This window comes from Sander lucioperca, chromosome 16, assembly GCF_008315115.2.
Source record: "Sander lucioperca isolate FBNREF2018 chromosome 16, SLUC_FBN_1.2, whole genome shotgun sequence".
NCBI lineage: Eukaryota > Metazoa > Chordata > Actinopteri > Perciformes > Percidae > Sander > Sander lucioperca.
The window spans coordinates 7,923,934-7,944,731 of NC_050188.1; the positions used below are offsets into that span (position 1 = coordinate 7,923,934).

Below are 20,798 nucleotides of genomic sequence, written 5' to 3' on the forward strand. Positions count from 1 at the left end.
GCGGAGCGATCCCAGAAGAGGAACGTCGTGGATATAGACTTGCTCTGAGGGGATCGTCTGATAATATAAGGCCTGCTAGCCATACATCACCCATGTGCTGTTTAAAAAAAATCTCCATCCACATGGAGACGCAAAAACGTGACTGAAGCGCTGTAAAGAGCACGCGTGGCCAACAGGCGGCGATATAACCCAGGCGCGCAAAGAAGAAGAAGAAGATCAGTCAGCCAATCAGAAGCATTAAAAAAAAGCTGTAACCGGAAGACTACAGTCTCGTCCAAGTAGGGCGACGTCGGGCGTTTTTTTCTGACATGTGCAAGTTAGATAACAAAGAATATGGTCATGTTATAGCAAATATCTGTTGGAAACAGTTGTTAACACCTTTATTATAAAAAATATAATTTAAATACTGGGATAATGTTGTCACAATCTTGTTGGGAGGGGGTGTGTGTGGGGGGGGTAGTGACCCCCAAAAGCCTTGGAGCAGCCCTGGCCACACCACATTTATTATGGATATCATAGAAATAACGTAGCCTACATAATAATACTAGGACATAACGAAATAAATGAATTACAATATTTGTAAGAGGATAACAGAACAAGAGTAGGGAAGAGTATTGCTGTGCCACTAAATTAGTGTCATGTGCAGCCTAAATGACTAAAGCAGCCTGGCTACGTAGAGTGGCTAGCATTAGCCACACAGTGTTTGTATTGCAGGCACAGCGGGACATTTTAACAATTTAAGTAATATTAGTGTTCCAATAGCAACTTTGTTGCGGCGTTGACTGGGACAACGTATTTTGCCGGGGGGCGTGTGGCTGCAACACGGCAGCCGAACGACAGGCCGTAAATGGAGCCAGGGACATCGAGTGAAATTACCAACGGCGCGGGGTTGCCTAGACCGAGCGGTCTTCGGGAAGAGACCCCGGGGGAAGAGGCGAAAGGCGGAGAAGCGAGCACCGTGATGGCGAGGCGAAGAGGAGCGGACGCAGACACCGCGGAGGAGCTTACAGCGCAATGTGAGGAGGATGAACCGGGGAAACGGATTCAAACCGGAGGAGAAGAAGAAGCCGGCAAACACGAGGAGGAATTGGACCCAAGGATTCAGGAATGTTATAAAATTATCGTTATTACCGACGTAGTCAAATAAAAAAAATCATCCAATAATCATTAGTAGGCTACATTTGTACATAGGGCATATTTACTAAGCGAAGCGTAGTAAGCATGATCATACACTGCTCCTATCACAGACTGGTACCTGGGATGGGCAGCCTCAAGGCTGCATATCTGGACTGCTAATGTCCCCCCACTGAAAACATTGCTTTATTTCCAGCATTTTTCCAGCCTTTCTGTCCGTATTATCCTTTTAATGTATACCATGTTTGTCATGTGTTTGCAGGAGGAGCTGGAGCAGCTGAACCAGGCCAGTGATGAGATCAACCAGCTGGAGCTGCAGCTGGATGTGAGAGCGTTTTGTGTGTGTGTGTGTGTGTGTGTGTGTGTGTGTGTGTGCGCGCGCGTGCGTGCGTGCGTGTGCGTGCCAGTCTCTGGCTGCCTGTTCACCTGTAGATCTGCTATCACAGCCTCAGCTTCCACAGTGTCAGAGCATGGCTCACTGGATGTTCTGTCTTGTGTGTGTGTGTGTGCGCGTGCATGTGTGTGTGTGCGTGCGCAGGATGCCCGGTCCAGCTACAGGAGGATCCTTACTGATTCTGCCAGGAAGCTCAACGCTCAGGGCTCCCAGCTTGGCACCTGCATTGAGAAAGCAAGGCCCTACTATGAAGCCCGCAGACTCGCCAAAGAGGTACGTTTTGTAGCTGCACATGAGTGCAATAAATTTGAATTTGAATGTCTTTATTGTCATTGTACTTTACAATACAGCGAAATTAGGAGCGCTACATCACTGGGTGAATACATTAAATACAATAAATAATCCTTACAGGACATATAAAGCAGAATAAAAACAGTAAGAGCAATGATCAGATAAGTGCAAGTATCGAAGTGTGCAGGAGGTGACAGTGAGTGACTGGGTTTGTCTAACTACATTTGTTTAGGAAAACTATTGCATTTGGGAAGAAGCTATTTTTAAATCTGGTGGTGCTGGATTGTATAGACCTATAACGCCTACCAGAGGGTAACAATTGAAACAGGTGGTGGCCAGGATGAGTATTGTCCTTGATGATGTTCTTGGCTCTGGAGAGAGTGCGGCTGAGTGCAATATTTGCCTGGGAGGGGAGGGGGCAACCAATGATTTTTTCTGCAATCTTAATAATTCTTTGCAGAGCCTTTTTTTGCAGCAGAACACGCAGCAAACCACTCAGAGATGCAGTATGAAATAGGGGTGTCACGATACCAAAATTTCAGTAGTCGGTGCCAATACCAGTAAAATAACACGATTCTCGATGCCGATTTTGATACCACGGTAAAAAAAAAAGGATTTTTTAAGATTCCATGTACTTTAACTTGAAACATGAACTTCTTTATTAAAATATTTGAAAAATATTAAAATGGCATAACAACCCCTTGGGGAAAATTACATATACAATAAAACATCAACAACATCATTTTCACCAGATGATCTATTTTGTATTTTATACCCCTTCATTTTCTATGTATTGAGAACAGATTTGTCACATGTGATGGAAGAGCCTGGGGACATGTAAACAGTGGCACTTTGCAGTACCTAAGATTACAGAAATATATTTGTTTAATTCTTTTTTCTATATAATGGACCAGAATGGACTAATTCATTGACCTGATTCCCAACCAAGATTTGGAACCACTTGAGAGGGTGGGGGTGGGGGGTAGACATGTTTGTTCAAGACATGTAATTGTATTTCTTTGTTATGTTGTGAAAACAATAAAAAGAATGTTGGTAAAAAATGGCATAACAAGACATACAAAACAAGTGCAATAGAGCATAGAACAACATAATAAAGTGCAATGAATGGTCATAGTGCAACAACTAGTGTCCCCAGACACATTCCAGACTTCCAGGCATCTTTTCAAAAGGTACTGTACAGGGGAGATCACGTGACCAGCAACCGTGATGGCTGCAGGAGACTAAGCTCTCACTTTCACCTCCACATTTAATTAAATAACCAGGTCTATTACTTTTTCTTCGACGCCAAATCGTTTTGTCTGTTATCACGGTGACTCAGTGACATGCCCGCAGGTGTGAAAAAGCAGGTCTCGTTGTCGCCTAAACTGTCTACTCCTACGGAGAAATCTGCTAGCATGGCAGCGGCTAATGGAGCGTTAGCTAACATAGCAACTGATGTTAGCACGATCACCAACATGGAGGACCTAATCTCTCGGGTCTTGGAAAAGCAACAAAGTATGCTTGAATCAGTGATCTACAATGCAGTGAAGAGTGTGTTAACGGAAATCAAGGCCTCACACAGCAGAGCCAGAGATGCAGGAAATTACAGAACGAGATCCGGAGCGGCTGACTGCGTTGCATTCGCGGTCCAGCGGCCTCGGGAGCGTGAAGCAACGTGACACGAGCTACATGCTGAAGGCAACCTAGACTTGCTTGTCTGCCCGGCCGCCCTGTGGGCGATCCACAGAGTGAGTGAGTTCACCTTCACTACAGCCACGGAGGCGGGCGTTTCTTGCCTGGAGTTGGGTGTGGAGGTCCGCGCTACACCCACACGGGTTTTTTGTTTGTTTTTGTTGTTTTGTTTCAAAAGAAGCTGAAGGCAGTAAAAAGAACACCGCTGGCTAAACTATTTAAAAATGGCGGGTTTGTTCATGACACCCCCGTCTGCCACTAGCAATGATGATGCAGTGGTTAGTCAGTCCCTCCAGGATTTCGCGATGTCGCGATCGCAACAATTCACGCAAATTCAACCAATCACCGTGAATTTGGTGCGACTCGCAATTTTGACCAATCACCGCAACTTTTCTGCAAATTTGACCAATAACCCGTGACTTCAACCAATCCCAGCAGTCCCACGTGCCAGACTTTGCGTCAGTATGTGACTCTGAGAGCCACTGACCAAGCGGGAGTGAGAACGGGTTGACATACACACGTACATCGCCAAATTCATTTCCTTGTTTCTGATATGAGGACGAGACGTGTGTGACTCGAACATCTCACATTTACCAACAAAACATACAGTGAAAGACAAGTTCAATACATTTCAGACCGTCCTGCCAACCTGTATACATTTTAACATCAATGTACGCTGTAACGATATTTTTCAATAAGTACTTTATCAAACCGTATAAATGTGTGTCCCAGGCCAGGATAGGAAATTAACTAACAATGTAGGCTAACGATCAATAAGCCATTGACACATATGTTCAAATTTGATTCATTCAATAAATTATTATTTTTTGTCTTAAATCCACCAGCCATTTTCATATTATACCAACATTTGCAGCATCCTGAGCCTTTTTGGTAAGGTTACTAGGAAAACTCAGCCCAGAGTAGTTTTATTCTCCCCAAAAACAAGTATTTTTAAAGAACTATACAAAAAAATAAAATCACAACTTTTTTTTACAACTTTCACTGTCTCTCGCAACTTCATTGCAACAAAAATACAAAAGACATCACAACTTTTATCACAATTCTTTACAAAAGCTCCTGCGAAATCAGGCATTTTGGGCCGCAACAATCTCAAAAAAAGGCTGCAAATCCTGGAGGGACTGAATTACATAGCATGAGTTCGTAAGCTGGAAATTCCACCATCCTTGACTAATACCTAGAACAATCATTCCCATCCCATAATCTTCTTATGCAACAGAACGGACCTTAGATATGACTTGCCACCCTTAGCAACGGGAGATATTTATAGTCCGCTCAGCTCAGAGAACCCTTCAGCTCAGACAGCTACAAGTCAGAAAACTAACGCTATGCTAGCAAGATTCAAAGTCAATAACATTGTCAAGGCCCGTGTACGGAAAGCATTTTTTTCCCTATTTAGCCCCATTGTACCAAATTTGGTTACAGTTCCACCAGAGTTCCACTGGGGGTGATCGCAGGCAAGTGCAAAATGAATGGGACTCCATGGAGCTAGACAGCTAAATGTGTCTCTTTCGCCTGACTGTCGTTGAGAAGCGTGGTCTTTAAAACATTAGCAAACCTCTTTCTAGCACGTGTATTGACAGGGAGAGCCTAACCTGTCAGCTGTGTTGTCGATGTCGATGTGACTCAGAGCTTGCCGTAAAGCAGTATCTCTGGCAAAATGGATTTTGAGGGGTATAGCTCCATAGACCACCATTCATTCTGCACTCGCCTGTGCGCCCTATAGTGGAACCAGAGTGGAACTGCAACCAGTTCAGAAGCCGGAAGTATCGAGAGAGTGGAACTTCTTCCCTTATTAGAAATTCTTTGACATTGTGTACAGTTGGCAATCAGTAAATATAATTTGACAGTATGTTTAATCAAGACAAGCTAGCTAGCTACCAAAAAAATATAAAGATTTTCACGAACAAATTATACACGATGTGTACTGTCGGCCGCAGCCTGAAGTAGAGACCTGAACAGTGAACGGGATGTGAGATAACGTTATTCGCTGAAACAGAGTCAGTTTAGAGGGGCGGTGTAACTTGCTACCTGCAGCTTGTGTGTTAGCGCCATTCCTGTGGTGTTCAGAGGACGAGGCAGTGAACGCCACACAGACCTAAATGATGATACTTATATTGACCGTAATATGGCCGTAATGAGACCTAATTGATTAGGGAGGAGGTTTAACCCTTGAAGGAGTGGGGCCTGTGTGACAGTCTGTTCATCAACATGCTGAGCACTCATTCCAAACTGGAATTGAACTAATGAAAATTGCACAAAGGGCAGAAGTCTAATTGGAAGCAATAAAGCAAATAATTGATTATTAATCTGAACCTTATTTTCACTGTCATTTTTAATTATAATGATATCAGTGGTGTTTGTGCAATACAATGGTCCGACAGTCCCTACATTGCTATTTTTGCTTATTGTGATGTAATTTCTTGGAGTATCTTCAAATGCTTTATATTCCTAAAATCAGTACAACCTTAGCTAAAAGGTTATGTACGTAAATAAACCATAATAGTTAATAAAAGTATTGAAATTGTGTGATAAATAAAAAAATTTTTTTTATCAGATTTTACTAAATAAACACACAAAACATATTGATCCAAAAGATTTCTAAATGTAGAAACATGAACAGAATATTTCTGAACACTCCATAAGTTATTTGAACAGTTGAACATAGTACATTCACAGTGTGAAGGCGTTTTGTTTTGTTTTATCTGCAGTAGACTGAGGTCACGCGGTTTGGTCACGGAATGTGATAACATCACGAGCGTACAACGTGATGACACGAAAGACGGAAGCCTTAGCTTTCTGCTGTAAAAGGAATGAATGTTCTAGCTGTTCTGGTTTTTATTTAAGATGGATTAAACAGGATGATGTAAAGAACGATGTTCTCTGAAGCTCCGTTCTCTGATGGTTAAACCACAACATGTTTGACAGGCCGTTCATGCAAAGACTCCATACGATAAAAAGCATTATCACCAACAGTGATGCAGTCATTCATCTCTCAGCAGCGGCCGTACATTCTTTGAAACCTTCCTCCCGGCGGGCCTTCCTGCTGCGTTCTCATGCAGAGATGTCCACCAGACCTTCCCATGTGATTAAAACAACCTTGACTTTAACAAGATTTCCCCAAATTAACACAGATGCCCCTCCCTCCAGGCTTTGACAGAGCTCACTGAGCTGCATGTCTGGAATTATTTATTCAGGATGAACCCCAGTGACATTATTATTTTTAAATATGGCCTAAAGTACATACAAATATGATAACTAACTTTTTCAGTGAGATTAGGTAACTTTTGAAAGAAGAAATAACACAACTTTGTCTTACAAATAAAAAAAAAGTTGAATTCGTTGGCAATAAAATGTATCTCAATTCAATACACTCAGAGGTTATGCTGATAAATACAAGCAATTGAATACTAAACCGTGAAAATGAACCACTACTCAATACTTTACAGTGTTTCCTCTACAATTTTTTTCAGCAGAGGCGTGGAGGTGTGTTGAACATCAAAAAGTAACGTTACCTGAAAAGAGCATATAGTTTCTTTTTAGCATCTCACATCACACTTTCAGTCACTATGACCACTACTACGGTCAGAAACATTGTGCCAAAATAAGAACAATAACGTCGTTTGTCAACGGGCTTATCTGCTAATGTAGCTACTGACTGTTACCTTGAAACCATCCAGCAAATAGACGGTACCATAGGGTGCCGTTACCTGAAACCGGTGATTTAACGTCACCGCTCATTTTACACACAGTTTAACAACAAAACAAAACGCTGAGTGAACATTACTAGCTATGTTTTTCATGTTGGTTTTGAGCAGTATGCACCCTGTTGGTTTTGAGTGGTATGCACCCCCACTAACCTGGAAAACGGTTTTAAAACAGTAACGTTAATACAGCGTGTCGGAGGAATACAGCGTCTCCTGCAGCGGGGAGTCAAAGGCAGAGGGACCGCAGCGTTCACTAACGTTAGCTTCTTGTCTCATCTGGGGTCTGATAAACAGTAAATTCATCAAATTCAGTGTCCACAATGCTATTTTCCAATAAACTGTAGCTGTCATATTTCACAGGACCCGTGTGAGTGCAGATTTCATGTTGCGGCTTTCGTCGCTGTTTGTCACTTTGCCTAAGATTGAGTGACAAGTGTACTCGCCCTGTTGTTTATTTGGTTGCCATGACTTCGCGAGTGATGACGTCCTGTCAATGTTCCAGTTGCTCACCCTAAAGGGGAGAGAGAGTGGATGACAGTTTGAGTTCAGTAGAGCAGACAACTCTGCAGAGTCGTGTAATTCATCAATACTAGTTAAACAGTTGTACATTTTTATTCCCAACTTGTATATATTTTAAATTATTTGTTCTTATATTCTATCCTATTATTATTTCATGTATATTCTGTATGTGTGCTGTGTGTCTGATATTTTGCTGCTGCAACACTGAAATTTCCCATTTTTTTGGGATCAATAAAAATCTATCTATCTATCTATCTATCTATCTATCTATCTAATTACGACTTTATGACTTTTCATAAACAGCTGTAGGAGCGGCGGTGCGCCCTACATGTACATAGTGGAAACTCTGTTGTGCGTCTGCCCTATTTCTGATACCGTGGCGGCAGACATTTTGCTGTGGTGGGCCGCCACGGCAAAATCAACATAGAGGAAACACTGCTTTATGCTGTAATTAAATACCCCTGAATTTGCAGCATTGAAATGTTTTACTTTACAAAGTATCTATCTGAATGGATGTGGTTTAATTCCCCCTCATTGAAATATCCCTGATTTCTCAAAACAGTTCTCATAACTTTGTACAGGTCCTATCCCCTGACCAATCGGCTATCCTAATGCCTAACCCCAACCAATCAAGCTGCTTCGTATGGCATGGCCATAGTAGGATTCGTAAATTTGCATATGGCGAGAACTGGCATAACCTGGTTATTCACTAACCCGATTACTGCTGTTGCACTGGTTTGTTGAAAAAAAGAGAGCTGGAGAAAGAAGTTCAAACCTTGGCTCTTTTTTAACCTCCACACAGCTGACCAATCATGGCGTGAATGTCGGAAGGTTGGTCTTATAAAGTTACAGAAATGGTAAGATGTTGGGGGTGGGGCTTCTGAAGTGATTGGACCATCTGGAAGCAGTAAACAGTGTGCAGCTTTACAGTGTGATGTGCTCAGTGTGTACTGTACATATAATGGTTATTAGGGTCTATGTTTTATGGACAAAGTTCTAAACTGAGTAATTTTGCAGAAAGACTTTTATTTACAAGGGATCCACAAAGCACATACAGTCATGTGAAAAAATTAGGACACTCATGCTCAAGTCAACTCAAGTTGACTCAAAAGAGGAATTAAAAAAATCATCTTTTGTAAATTGATCTTAATGCCTTAATTAAAAAATGAGGACAAATCCAATCTTTAAGGACACCAATTATCTTTGTGAATGAATAATGTATCGTAAATAAATAAATGTTCTTCCTTAAAATACAGGGAGCATAAGTAAGTACACCTCTATGTTAAATTCCCATAGAGGCAGGCAGATTTTTATTTTTAAAGACCAGTTATTTCATGGATCCAGGATACTATGCATCCTGATAAAGTTCCCTTGGCCTTTGGAATTAAAATAACCCCACATCATCACATACCCTTCACCATACCTAGAGATTGTCATGGGGTACTTTCCATAAAATCATCTCTCAATGCAAATCAAACCAGCTATTAGGCTAACTGAAATAAAACCATGCCAATCTCTAGGTATGGTGAAGGGTATGTGATGATGTGGGGCTATTTTAATTCCAAAGGCCAAGGAAACTTTATCAGGATGCATAGTATCCTGGATCCATGAAATACTATATACTAATACTACTTAGTTATGCTCCCTGTATTTTAAGGAAGAACATTTATTTATTTACGAAACATTATTCATTCACAAACAAAATTGGTGTCCTTAAAGGTTGGATTTTTCCTCATTTTTTTAATTAAGGCATTTGATTTTATTTCTCTTTTTAGTCAACTTTAGCATGGGTGTCCTAATTTTTTCACATGACTGTACATACCTGAGCTTCTCTAATTTGAAGCTTTGAGGTTCTTCATTACTTCCCTTACTTGCAGAGTATGACTTTTCCACTTCAATAAATGAACCGATGTGTTTGTACTGCTACAAAGGTCGTATCTGTTATCTGGCTCAGGTTATGTAGCTTTTTGTGTGGATCTGGTTGTATGGGCTGTGTTCAAATATATTGAGGTTTTATTTTTAAAATAGAGTTGCAAAAATATTAACAAGGCAGAAATGTGCACCAGTCACACACAGGGGATACATTTTAAAAGTGTAACTAGAGAAATCCAATTAGTGAAGCGTCTTGAACCTGTCTACAGTAGTGACCCAATGGGTGAATTCAAATTATGTCTTTAAAATTTTGATATTTTTCTTAGGGCTGTCAATCTGATCAATCAATATTTAATTGTCATTAATCGCATGATTGCTAATAGTTAACTTGCACATTTGGTGTGTGGTATTGGAGACTGGCAGTACTCCGGGGGGGTAACTCAGTTCACATGGACAGTACATGCAGATAACTTTAGTCTTGAGGAGAGAACCATCTCAATCATCTCAACCAATCAGGAAGAGCTTTGAAACTCAACCTGCCATTCTAAAGACCCTTTTCTTTGTCCATTTCTGCTCAAGGAGCTTTGTTTCCTTTTTGGAATCTTGAGCTGCTTTTAAGTGATGATTGATTTATTAAAAAATGTAAGCAATAGCCTGTTACTCAGAACAGGAAGTCTCTCTTTAGATGAAGTATGTGTATCCATTGGTAGCTCGGTGTTAGGTGAGTTCTCCAGGAACACCAGAAATGTACTAGTTCAGTTCTCCACACCTGCACCGCACCTGCACCGCGGGTCTCCTCGTAGATCAGACCAGAGATACGCTTCACTGCGCCGGGGCGAGCCAGGTGGCGGGTGGCGAGTTTGGTGATCCCCTGGATGTTATCACGGAGCAGTTTACGCTTTCTGCTAATGTTACTACTGCTTTGCTTCCTGATTTCCCAAACTACGGAGCGGCCCGAGGCACAAATCACAGAACGTGTGTTAATAGCACATAAAAAAAAAGAGTGCCGTTTAAATGATTTGCGTCAACTCGTTATTATGGTTTTCATTTCGACATCCCTAATTTTGACATTTTGAAAACATTCTTCAACAAAATGTTTGGATAGTGTGGGTAGCAGCTCAGACTGGCAGCCTGATGCTGAAAGAACCAGCTCCACTCAGTTTGCAGCAGAGCTGTCAATCTTCCTCTATAATACCATTCGAATTTCATTTGTTATTTTTTAAATATTCGAATATTATTCTAATATTTAATGCTCAAATGCAGCCTTTTTTTATTTATTAATATGTACTACACTACTCAGACTTATTTATTGTCAATGGCACTATAAGCATACGTCATGGCGCATTGCACGCAACTTTGTTTACATTAATTTCCCACCACGAGCACACAACGACAAACGCAAATCAATAGAGAACTCTGTAATGTCACGTTACTGAGAATACAGCTATTAGAAGGTAATATATGAAATCAAAGCTAACTCTGACAGCTGTAGGACTGCTACCATGGAACTTTAGCTGTCTCCATGAAGCTTCCAGCTAGCTAAGCCCCTATAACGCTTATAAAAAAATTACATTTGAATAGTGATTTCAGCATTCAAATAGTATTGATTTTTTTACTATTCGAATTATATTCGATTTTCGATATTCGTTCCAACAGCCCTAGTTTGCAGCCTTTAAATGAGTGCAGCCTTTTTATTGTTAAAGCTGATAATATGACAGGCTATCTGTCTGCTCCCCCAGGCCCAACAGGAGACCCAGAAGGCCGCTCTCAGATATGAGAGGGCTGTTTCCATGCACGCTGCTGCCAGAGAGATGGTGTATGTGGCGGAGCAGGGCCTCCTGGCTGACAGGAACACCATGGACCCAACCTGGCAGGAGATGCTTAACCACGCCACCGCTAAGGTACACACAGCCTTGGAGAACTTCTGATCCACAGGTCTACCTAAAAGGAGGAGAATGTCTTTTCATTTTTTTATATTAACCTATCTTTTCCAATAGGTGGTGACTTTAAACCCTATACTACACACACACACACACACACACACACACACACACACACACACACACACACACACACACACACTCTCTATCTTTTAGTGATGCACAAATTGGCTCTTTATCCTGTGATAAACTGTGATTGACTGTGGTTGTACTGGGCACCTTCCAGGTATGAATGTGGAACTGTGTGAATGTGATCAGGGCGTTCCTGCAAAAGAGAGGCTGCCTCTCAGTGAACCTTCCCTGAATAAATAAAGGTTAAATAAAAATCCAAATCCATGTGTAGGCTTATAATCATCCATCCACCCTCCACTCATCTGAATGAATTCTTTTCTCTGATTTAGAGACCCGCACTCACATATCCCTACCCCTCTACAGTCCCTGCAGGCTACGTTGCTTTTTTAATTATGTATTGGAATGATGTGTGAGTGTTTTCATTAACCATTTACTTTAATCATTAGAGAGGGTGCTTGTAAACGTTTCCAACCGTGCAGTAATGTCACATTTAAGCTCTCTGGCTCCAAAATTACAAGATGGCAGCGCCCAAATCCGGGAGACTTTGGCTTCACTTTGTACAGCAGGAGGAAGTGGAGACGCGTCGTCCATATTTTGTTACAGTCTCTGTACTGAACTACCACAGAGGTGGTTTGGAGTACTTTGCCAGGTGTTTATATTTCTACCGCCAGTTTGTCACCACGATAGCATCACAACTGTATTAGATGCAGTCACAAAACTTTCCAGGTGAGTAGTTGAAATCAAAATGAAGGCCGAGTGGAGCGCCCTGGTAGCTCACCTGGTAGAGCGTGTGCCCCATGTACAGAGGCTCAGTCCTTACCGCAGCAGCCCAGGGTTCAATTCTGACCTGTGGCCCTTTGCTGCATGTCATAACCCCCTCTCTCTCCCCTTTCCTGTCTACAGCTGTCCTGTCACTAAAGACCAAAATGCCTTTAAAAAAAAATCTTTAAATAAAATAAAAACAAATAATGAAGGTCAAGTTGGAAGATGGCTGTGGTCCATGTCGTTTGAACTGTGACATCCATGGTGGGGTATAGAGACACAGAAGGTTATGTGTGATTTGTGGGATCATGCAGTGTTCTTGTCTCAGTCATATTTCCTGTGCTGGTCAGGTGAACGAGGCGGAGGAGGAGCGCCTGCGCAGTGAGCAGGAGCACCAGCGCGTCACACAGCTCTGCCAGGAAGCCGAAGCTCGAGTCCAGACCCTCCAGAAAGCCCTGAAGAAGGTCATCCTCAAATCCAAACCTTACTTTGAACTCAAGGCTCAATTCAATCACATTCTGGAGGTTTGTACCAGCAGAAATCCTGTTTGTTTTTTTTTGTTTTTTTACAATATAAGCAAATACACACCATGTGTTCATGCTGACAGACACTTTTCTTATCATGAGTGAGCAGGGACACAGGCTCTGCATGATATGCCACATGATTTAGCAGAGCTTCACCTGTGGCTAGTTTCATCTGCAATGAGGCATTACAATCTGCTAGTCAAATCATTCAACCTTCAGGAACGTCAGTTTGAATTTTGAAAATCTCACACTTGGCCTGTAGCATTAGTATGCTACACTCACAGATTAGTATTAGTGCCTTAGCATTAGCTTATTAGCAGTGATATGAAAACGGTTATAAATCTACTCACAGAAATATCATTGAGAACAAACAAAGTCTCTAAATAACCCTTAAACACTGTCAACCATGGCAACAAAACACCAAAGTAGCACAAAAACGTATTCTGGTTACTTAACAAACTAACAGCTGCTCATTCAGGCATTTTTTATTTTTTTATTTAACCTTTATTTATACTCGAAGGGCATTGAAGTTTCCCTCATTTTCAATGACGACAAGTTTACATCAAGAGTCATACAGAAAAAACAGTTGCAATGACAAATAAACATAAGCAAAACTAAAAACAGTTGCAATTTAAAGAGCAGAGATTAAACACCAAATGTTTAAAATGTCAGTGGTAACTGCACCTCAAGGAAAGAGAGGACGAGCCAATCTTACTTTAGAGAACGCAGTGGTGTGTATTATAACTATCATCGGTGATAAATCTAAGGACGGAATGATAAACACAGTCTAATTATTTCAATGTAGCTGCATGCCTATAGATTACATCACCATAGTCTAATACTGATAAAAATACTGCCTCTACAACTCTCTTCCTACTAAGCAAAGGAAAGCTAGACCGGTTTCTGTATAGAAAGCCCACCTTCTGTCGGAGCTTGGAGGCGAGGCAGTCAATATGAGTCTTAAATGAGAGTTTCTCATCAAGCCACAGTCCGAGATATATGGGAATGACGTCACACCCGAGTTGAATGCGTTCCATTTACACATCTGATTTTCATTGTTTTCATTAGATCTAGCCAGGTTAGCCATTGTTAGCAATGCCAGTTGATAACAGCATTACGCTGTTTTTGTGCATACAAACAGCGTAACAACATTGTCCACAGATAGAATATGGACAGCGCTGCATGTACGACTGATTAAGTGAGACACAAATGAGACAGTCCTTGAGCAGTCAGACAGAGAAGTGCTTATTACTGTATGTTACTACAGCTATCACAATGTTGGATTTTTAGCTTTTTTTGATTCATTTTATTTAAACAGGGACAATGCACAAGTTAACATTAACCTTGTATAAGAACAAGGAGAGATGCATTGTGCCAGGTTGTAGCACAAGTGCTATTTTCCGTCCGTAGTCCCTTGGCAGGTCAATAACACAATAAAAATTCCATGCAAGTGAAATACAAAACATTAAAATATACAATTTTACAACCATAGTCACACCTATTTTACAATTAAAACTATCATGTGCTCAATTGTTCCCCCTTCCTAAACCCGCTCCCCCCACCCCACACCAACAAAGCTATGCAATCAAAATCCTTACCTCTCCCATTACAAACACACACATACACACACACACACACACACACACACACACACACACACACACACACACACACACACACACTTCATAATTGTGTACAATTTTGTTGTGACAGTAACCATGCTTTTGTCAAACTCGAAAAGGTTTGAGGATTTGTACATGTAATAAGGTGTGTGGGGAGAGTATTCCACTGAGTTATGGCCACAAAAGAAAAGTTTTGCGATTGGGAATATTGCATTCTCCTCTAGTGGCTGACCGAGTAGCTCTTTTTTTTCTGAGTTGAGTGTAATACATTTTTTTAGGAGGACAGCATTATGAATGATTTTAAAAATAAGCAAACATTCAAATGCATTATCAAATTTGCTAAATTTAAAATATTGTACTTAGTGATTATTTTGCAGTGGTGATATTGACGTGTTTTTTTGTCATGGATCTTAAGGGCTGTTTTATATAATGATTCAAGTGGTCTTAAGGCTATCTTACCTGCTTGAGACCAACTTGTCATGCAATACAAAAAGTGTGGAACAATCATTGCACTTAAGTAGGTATTTGATGCCTCAATGGTAAGAGAGTTTCTTATATGTCTGAAATTTATAAGGTTAAATTTCAGTGTACTACTCAGTTTTTAAACATGTTTTTTAAAGGTAAGAGTTGGGTCCAGGGTAACACCCAAATATTTGAATTCGTCCACATTTTTAATTGTATGCCCATTTACTAAGACCTCAGGACATTCCTTAAGTTTGCATCTATTTTTAAAAAACATGGTTACCATCTTTTCAGTATTCAAAGTGAGACATGAGTTATGTAACCATTCAACAACCTTATGCATTACATTCGTTAATTTTAAAGCAACCTCTGTAGCATTCTTCCCATGAGTGTACGGCACAGTATCATCTGCATACATTCGGCGCATGTCAGGCTTTATCCCTCCCATTCCTGAGTGTTACTGTGCTTAAACTCTGTTCTCTTCGGGAAACAACATCAAATTTCGAGCTAGACGCACACGCTGAAAATGTCAAGTTTTGAAGAAATTTGGAATCGTGCAACAAGGCAGGCCTGCTTGCTTCTTTCAGGGAATGATTGTAATGATTTACAAAGAATATGTTTAGGGCATTTCCTCTCTAACTGTGATGTTTTGGGACCGATTGGTGGAATTGCTGTGGACGAAGTACACATGGAGATAGACTGGTAAGAACCAATGAGGTTTAACCATGTATCAGCTAATTTAAATAGCTCACGTTACTGTATTGTGTCAACAGAGAACTTCATTTAATATTGTATGTGTCTTTTGCGGGGTGCAAATGTTCCACCAAAACAAGTTCCTTCCTGAGACTATTTAGCAGAGCCACTGTCACTGCGTCTGGAGTTTAGCGCCGCCCAAGACCATTGGGATTGGGTTAAAGAAACCCAGAGAATTTTTTTTTCTCCTATCCCAGAATGCATCTGCGCTATCTGCCAATGCGAGACTAGGTATGGTTTGCTCTTATTAATCTTCCCATAATGGCTGAACAAATACAAAATGTAGCGCTTTCCACAGTCCAGAAAGAGAGTCAATATGTAGTTGTTTAGGAACCAAAAGCAGAACCGAAATTATAATTTCTTAATGGTTACTTTGGAAGTGGAATTTTGGAACTAGTTCTCGGTGCCCAACCCTAGTGTCCAGAGATATTTGAATGTGTCACTCTGAGCCTTGCTAACTTCCTGTTAACTTTTTTTCAGGAACATAAGGCTAGAGTAGTACAGCTGGAGGAGCGGGTGGCGAAAGTGAAAACACGTTACTCTGTGGCCCTGCGGAACCTGGAGCAGATCAGCGAGCAGATCCACGCACAGAGGGGGCGAATCAGGGCCAGCAGGGGGCGTCCTGCAGTCTGCGGGGGGCGGAGCTCCCCTGTGGGTGCTGAGGCTGAGGTCCAAGCCGCCACTGGGATTCCCATCGGGAGCAGCAGTGTGGGATTTGGCGGAATAGAGAGCAACTGGGCGGACGGTGAGAAGACCAGGCTGTGGGTGGAGAGGCACAGGGAAAGCGGCTGGGGCCAGAGGGAGCGGCTGGAGGCGGAGCACGCCACCTCAGACTGCATGTCAGTCATCAGCCTGCAGACCATTGCCTCTGACCTGGAGAAGTGTGACTCGGTGGAGCACCTGGGTGACCTGAGCGATGCTGGGAGTGCGCTGGCGGAGGAGTGGGAGCGCGACAGAAAGCCTAATGAGAGGCCAGGCAGCAGGGCAACAGGGGCCGAGGGGCCCCCACAGGAGAAGGGAGGGGTTACCAAGGAGACGCAAGAGAGCTTCAACAAGCAGCACCACAGAAGTGTTAGTCTATGATAGTCAGCCGGAGGACCAAGCTGAGGAGAGAGGAGGAGTAATGGTGCGTGTCCACTGGCAGCGTCATTTCCACACTTCCCAGTCATTGTCTCTGTAAGCAGCCGGGCAATGCATTCTGGGAGCGTCGCGGCGACTTTGAGAAGCTGAGCGTTGAGTTGCCCGCTCCATATTTGCATAAAGTTGAATCCAGGCTACTTTATGTAAATCAGAGGCGTCCAGCTCAGCTCGCCGCCTCTCAAAAACTCCTGAAAATCTTTTAAAGTGACCGTTGGCGATCTAAAATGAAGACCAGATTCAGCAGCTGCAGATTATTTTTCTCATAACATGTTTTCAGGAACACATTTCGGTGAACTATTTTCGTAAAATAAGCAAACGTTCCCAAACGAGCCGTCATGTTGGTTTCTTTTGAAATCACGAGTGAAGCGTTCGTCCAATCAGGTGCAGCCATCGAGGTTGTAGAAGGCTGAGCCTGTTTTCTTTGCTTGTCAGTGGTCAGTGAAGAGAAACTGACAACTGCGAGTGGAGAGACCATCAATGGTCGAGTCCAATGGTGGGAAGCGGGGCGATGCCTGCCGTCAAACGACGCCACAGTGGACACGTACCGTAAGGATTATGGCGAGCTTATGATGAGGGAACAGAGAGACAAAGAACCCTGAATGAAATGTGAAATGGAGAAGCTGATAGTGACACAGCACCGCCTGACACTGCAGTTAGGAATAGCAGGAAGCGTTGGCAGGTACATGGGCCACACACTAATGAATCTCTACATGACAGCAATAATATGAGAGAGCAGTCCTGCAGAGAGCACTGACCTCCCCTCACTCTCCACTCTGCTGCTCCACATGCTAAAACGTAAACAAAAGTGCATGAAACAAGTACAAACAGGCAGTTTAGAAGGAATGCAAACACGTCTCATTTATTTCATGTCTCCACAGACAATTTAAAAAAGTTGGTACCACTTGTGTTTTTGGGATGGACAAATGGGTCTCTCCGGTTTGTTATAACTTTAGTTTTTATTATAGCTTTGGCCATCATTTCTACACTGGATTTACTGAAGTAACTGTTGAGATCTGGGAACACGGAAACACAAGCAGTTAAATGGGTTGTACAGTTTATCCAGATTACCTAAACCACCTAGTCTGGCTATCACCAGACCAAGTTCAATCTTTTAAGATTGAACATTAGTCTGGGTAATCTGCTCTGTATTTTCTACTGCACAAGAGGCATAGTTCAAATGACTCTGTACGCAATTGGACAGCCCTTCAACCAATCAGACCAACTATCCGGGTGACGTAGCAGCGACAGCGGCATCAACTGGTTGCTGCGCTTCGGTGGCTGCCATGTTGAATATAAACAAAAAGCTGCTTGCCGTCGCTTCTCTACGGTCATCGTGTTAAACCCGCCAATAGCGCGGCAGGTGGATAAGCCAGTTTTTGATTGGTCCCCGCAGATTTGTAATGGAAGCAGAATAGAAAAATGTACAGGTTTCCAGCCTGAGCTGCAGGGCGAAATCAAATCGCCAGCAGATCGGGCTGGGTTTACCCAGTCTATACACCACCTTAATTGGCAGTCAAAAGTGAGTTCACCTGAAATGTCGCTAATAATCCCTCATTACACAGTAAAACTGTGTGCACACGACTACGTATGTAGTGGTGGGTCAAGTTAAGCCAGCAAGTCACTGTAAACTATGACAAAGATTTCGGCAAACATTTTTAGAACTGCACGTGTGGCTTTTTGGTAATTTTAATAAAGGAAATTGCTATCCGCATGGATGATTTTTCTGGGACATCTCTCTCCACGCTCTGCCATAACGAATCCCAGACACGCCACCCCTTAATGCAGGAGCCTGCTTAACCACACATTGACCTTTTTAAATTTCGTCACATACAATCGTACTACACAATGTAGTGAAATTCATTTTTTCAACTTCTACCCGTGTAAATGAAAGGTAATTTATGCCTCAAAATTAATTGATTTCATTCATGAGTTATATATCTGTACCACTTAGTACTTTTTACCTGTTGAAATACCTTTTTAAAGGAGCAGTACAACCCATAAAATGCACTTTTGCACTTGCCAAAAAGTGATTGCCACTCCTACCATGTGTTTGAAAGGTTGTTTCTGCCTATAAATGACTTAATGTAATAATTGTGGTTTATATCTGACAGATTATACCCACCCAGTACTTTTTACCTGTTGAAATGCCTTTGTAAAGGGCCAATACATCCAGTAACATGCAGTTTTCCAAGTGAGCTGACATATATAAACTGGGCGATACAGCTTAAACGAGCTGCGCACGCTCCCACGGATGGCAACCAGTTTTTGGTGGATGACCACTTTTTGGCACGACACTGGCAATCAGCCAGCCAGCGATACATGAACACAAAGGGAGGGGCCAACAGTTTAACAACCCGTTTTCATTCCCAGTTTGTTAATATTGACCAAAACCAAAAACGGAGAAGCTCAGATTACAACACACACAGAGGGAGGGTGATTCATTCTCTGCTCAGAACACTGTTACTGCACTGGCTATATATCTTAATAGAGCAAATATCAGTTTGCTGCTATATTAATGTTCTCAATGCTGTGCACAGAACCCAAAGAGGCTTTAAAGTGTTATATTTGAGAATGGAATTTGGTCTGGTGTTCTGTTACCTTGTAGGGTTATATTGTTTTAAATATTGAAATCAGTAACTTGATAACGGTCCAAATACTAACATGAAAAGGAATTATGATAAGATTATGGATCGTGATCCTGCCTGAAAAAATTGTAACATGATATTTTTTCAATATCGCACTACTTTTTCATCCCACTTGAGTTTGCAGGTCTGCATGTTACTGTTCATCTTTGCCTTCTCTTCTAAATAAGTTTAGCTAGTGTGGGCATTTGTTTCCATCCTGTCTGACCACCTCTTGTTTCTTGACCCGTAAGACTTTTTAGTGATGTTCCCAAATCTCAGCAATAAGTAATGATTGGCAAAACAATATGATATAGTAGTATCCTCTTGGTAAACACTAAAATGCAATATTACTACTATTTTAATTTAAAATAACATGGCCAAATACTACTTTTCCATTGCCTTATAAAGTGACTGTAGCCATATGGCTGTATATATTGATATGTAAATATGTATTGATAAGATCATCAACTAAAAGAAAAAGGACTTTACTGACTGGTTGTTGTTTGGCCTTAAAATACACACAAAGCTCCTTTGTTAGTCCTGATTCATCTGATTTTGTCAGAGCAATTGCATAAATATTTTACATAGCTAAGGATGTAACAAGGGTGTGATTTATGAAAGAAAGCAGGGGGAATGGGGGGGGTTGATCATGCACAACAAAACAAAACATGCAATAATTCAATCTCCCTTCCAATACCATGGATATGGTGCCACTTAGCCAGCCATGCCAAAACACTTATTTATGAACTTCAATATCCAATCTAATCTCAGAATGAAATGGTACAACGTGGTGTCAACCAGTAGCGGAGTGGCAATCGGGAGAGTCGGGACATTTCCCGGTGGGCCGGTAGTGTTTCGAGGCTGCGAGGGCCGGTCTGATAATAGTTATACATTGCAAGTTCTTAGCAACACCATCCGGCGGCCTGGTGTACGGCCGCTTCCCGCTGGTCAACCCGTACAAACACAGGCTAATCAGAAAGCACTAAGGAAGTGCAGGTCACAACCATGTCTAGGATTTTTTTAGAAATATAGGGAGATCAGTGAGCAGTGTTGTGCAAGTTACTTCCAAAAAGTAATACATTATAGATTACTAGTTGCTGTCATTTGAGAGTAATTAGTTATATTGCAATATTACTGTCTCTGAATTGTAATGCTTTACTACTTTACTACTCTACTTTTGCATTACATTCTTTCACCAAAATAACAGCGGGAGTTTGACTTGGCAGGTAGCTTGTGAATTTCACCACCAGATCAATAAAGTCTCCTCTTTAT

General features: G+C 41.7%; 1 protein-coding gene across 1 annotated transcript; it reads left to right on the top strand.

Annotated features, from left to right (window-relative positions):
- The first annotated feature begins 465 nt into the window (after positions 1-465).
- Positions 466-18,073, top strand: sh3bp5lb (SH3-binding domain protein 5-like, b). Its single transcript, XM_031279122.2, has 6 exons — positions 466-1,105; positions 1,397-1,459; positions 1,673-1,801; positions 11,367-11,528; positions 12,752-12,925; positions 16,243-18,073. Exons 1-6 carry the CDS (start codon positions 848-850, stop codon positions 16,843-16,845), a joined length of 1,389 nt encoding a protein of 462 aa, XP_031134982.1. The 5' UTR covers positions 466-847; the 3' UTR covers positions 16,846-18,073.
- Positions 18,074-20,798: the final 2,725 nt, after the last annotated feature.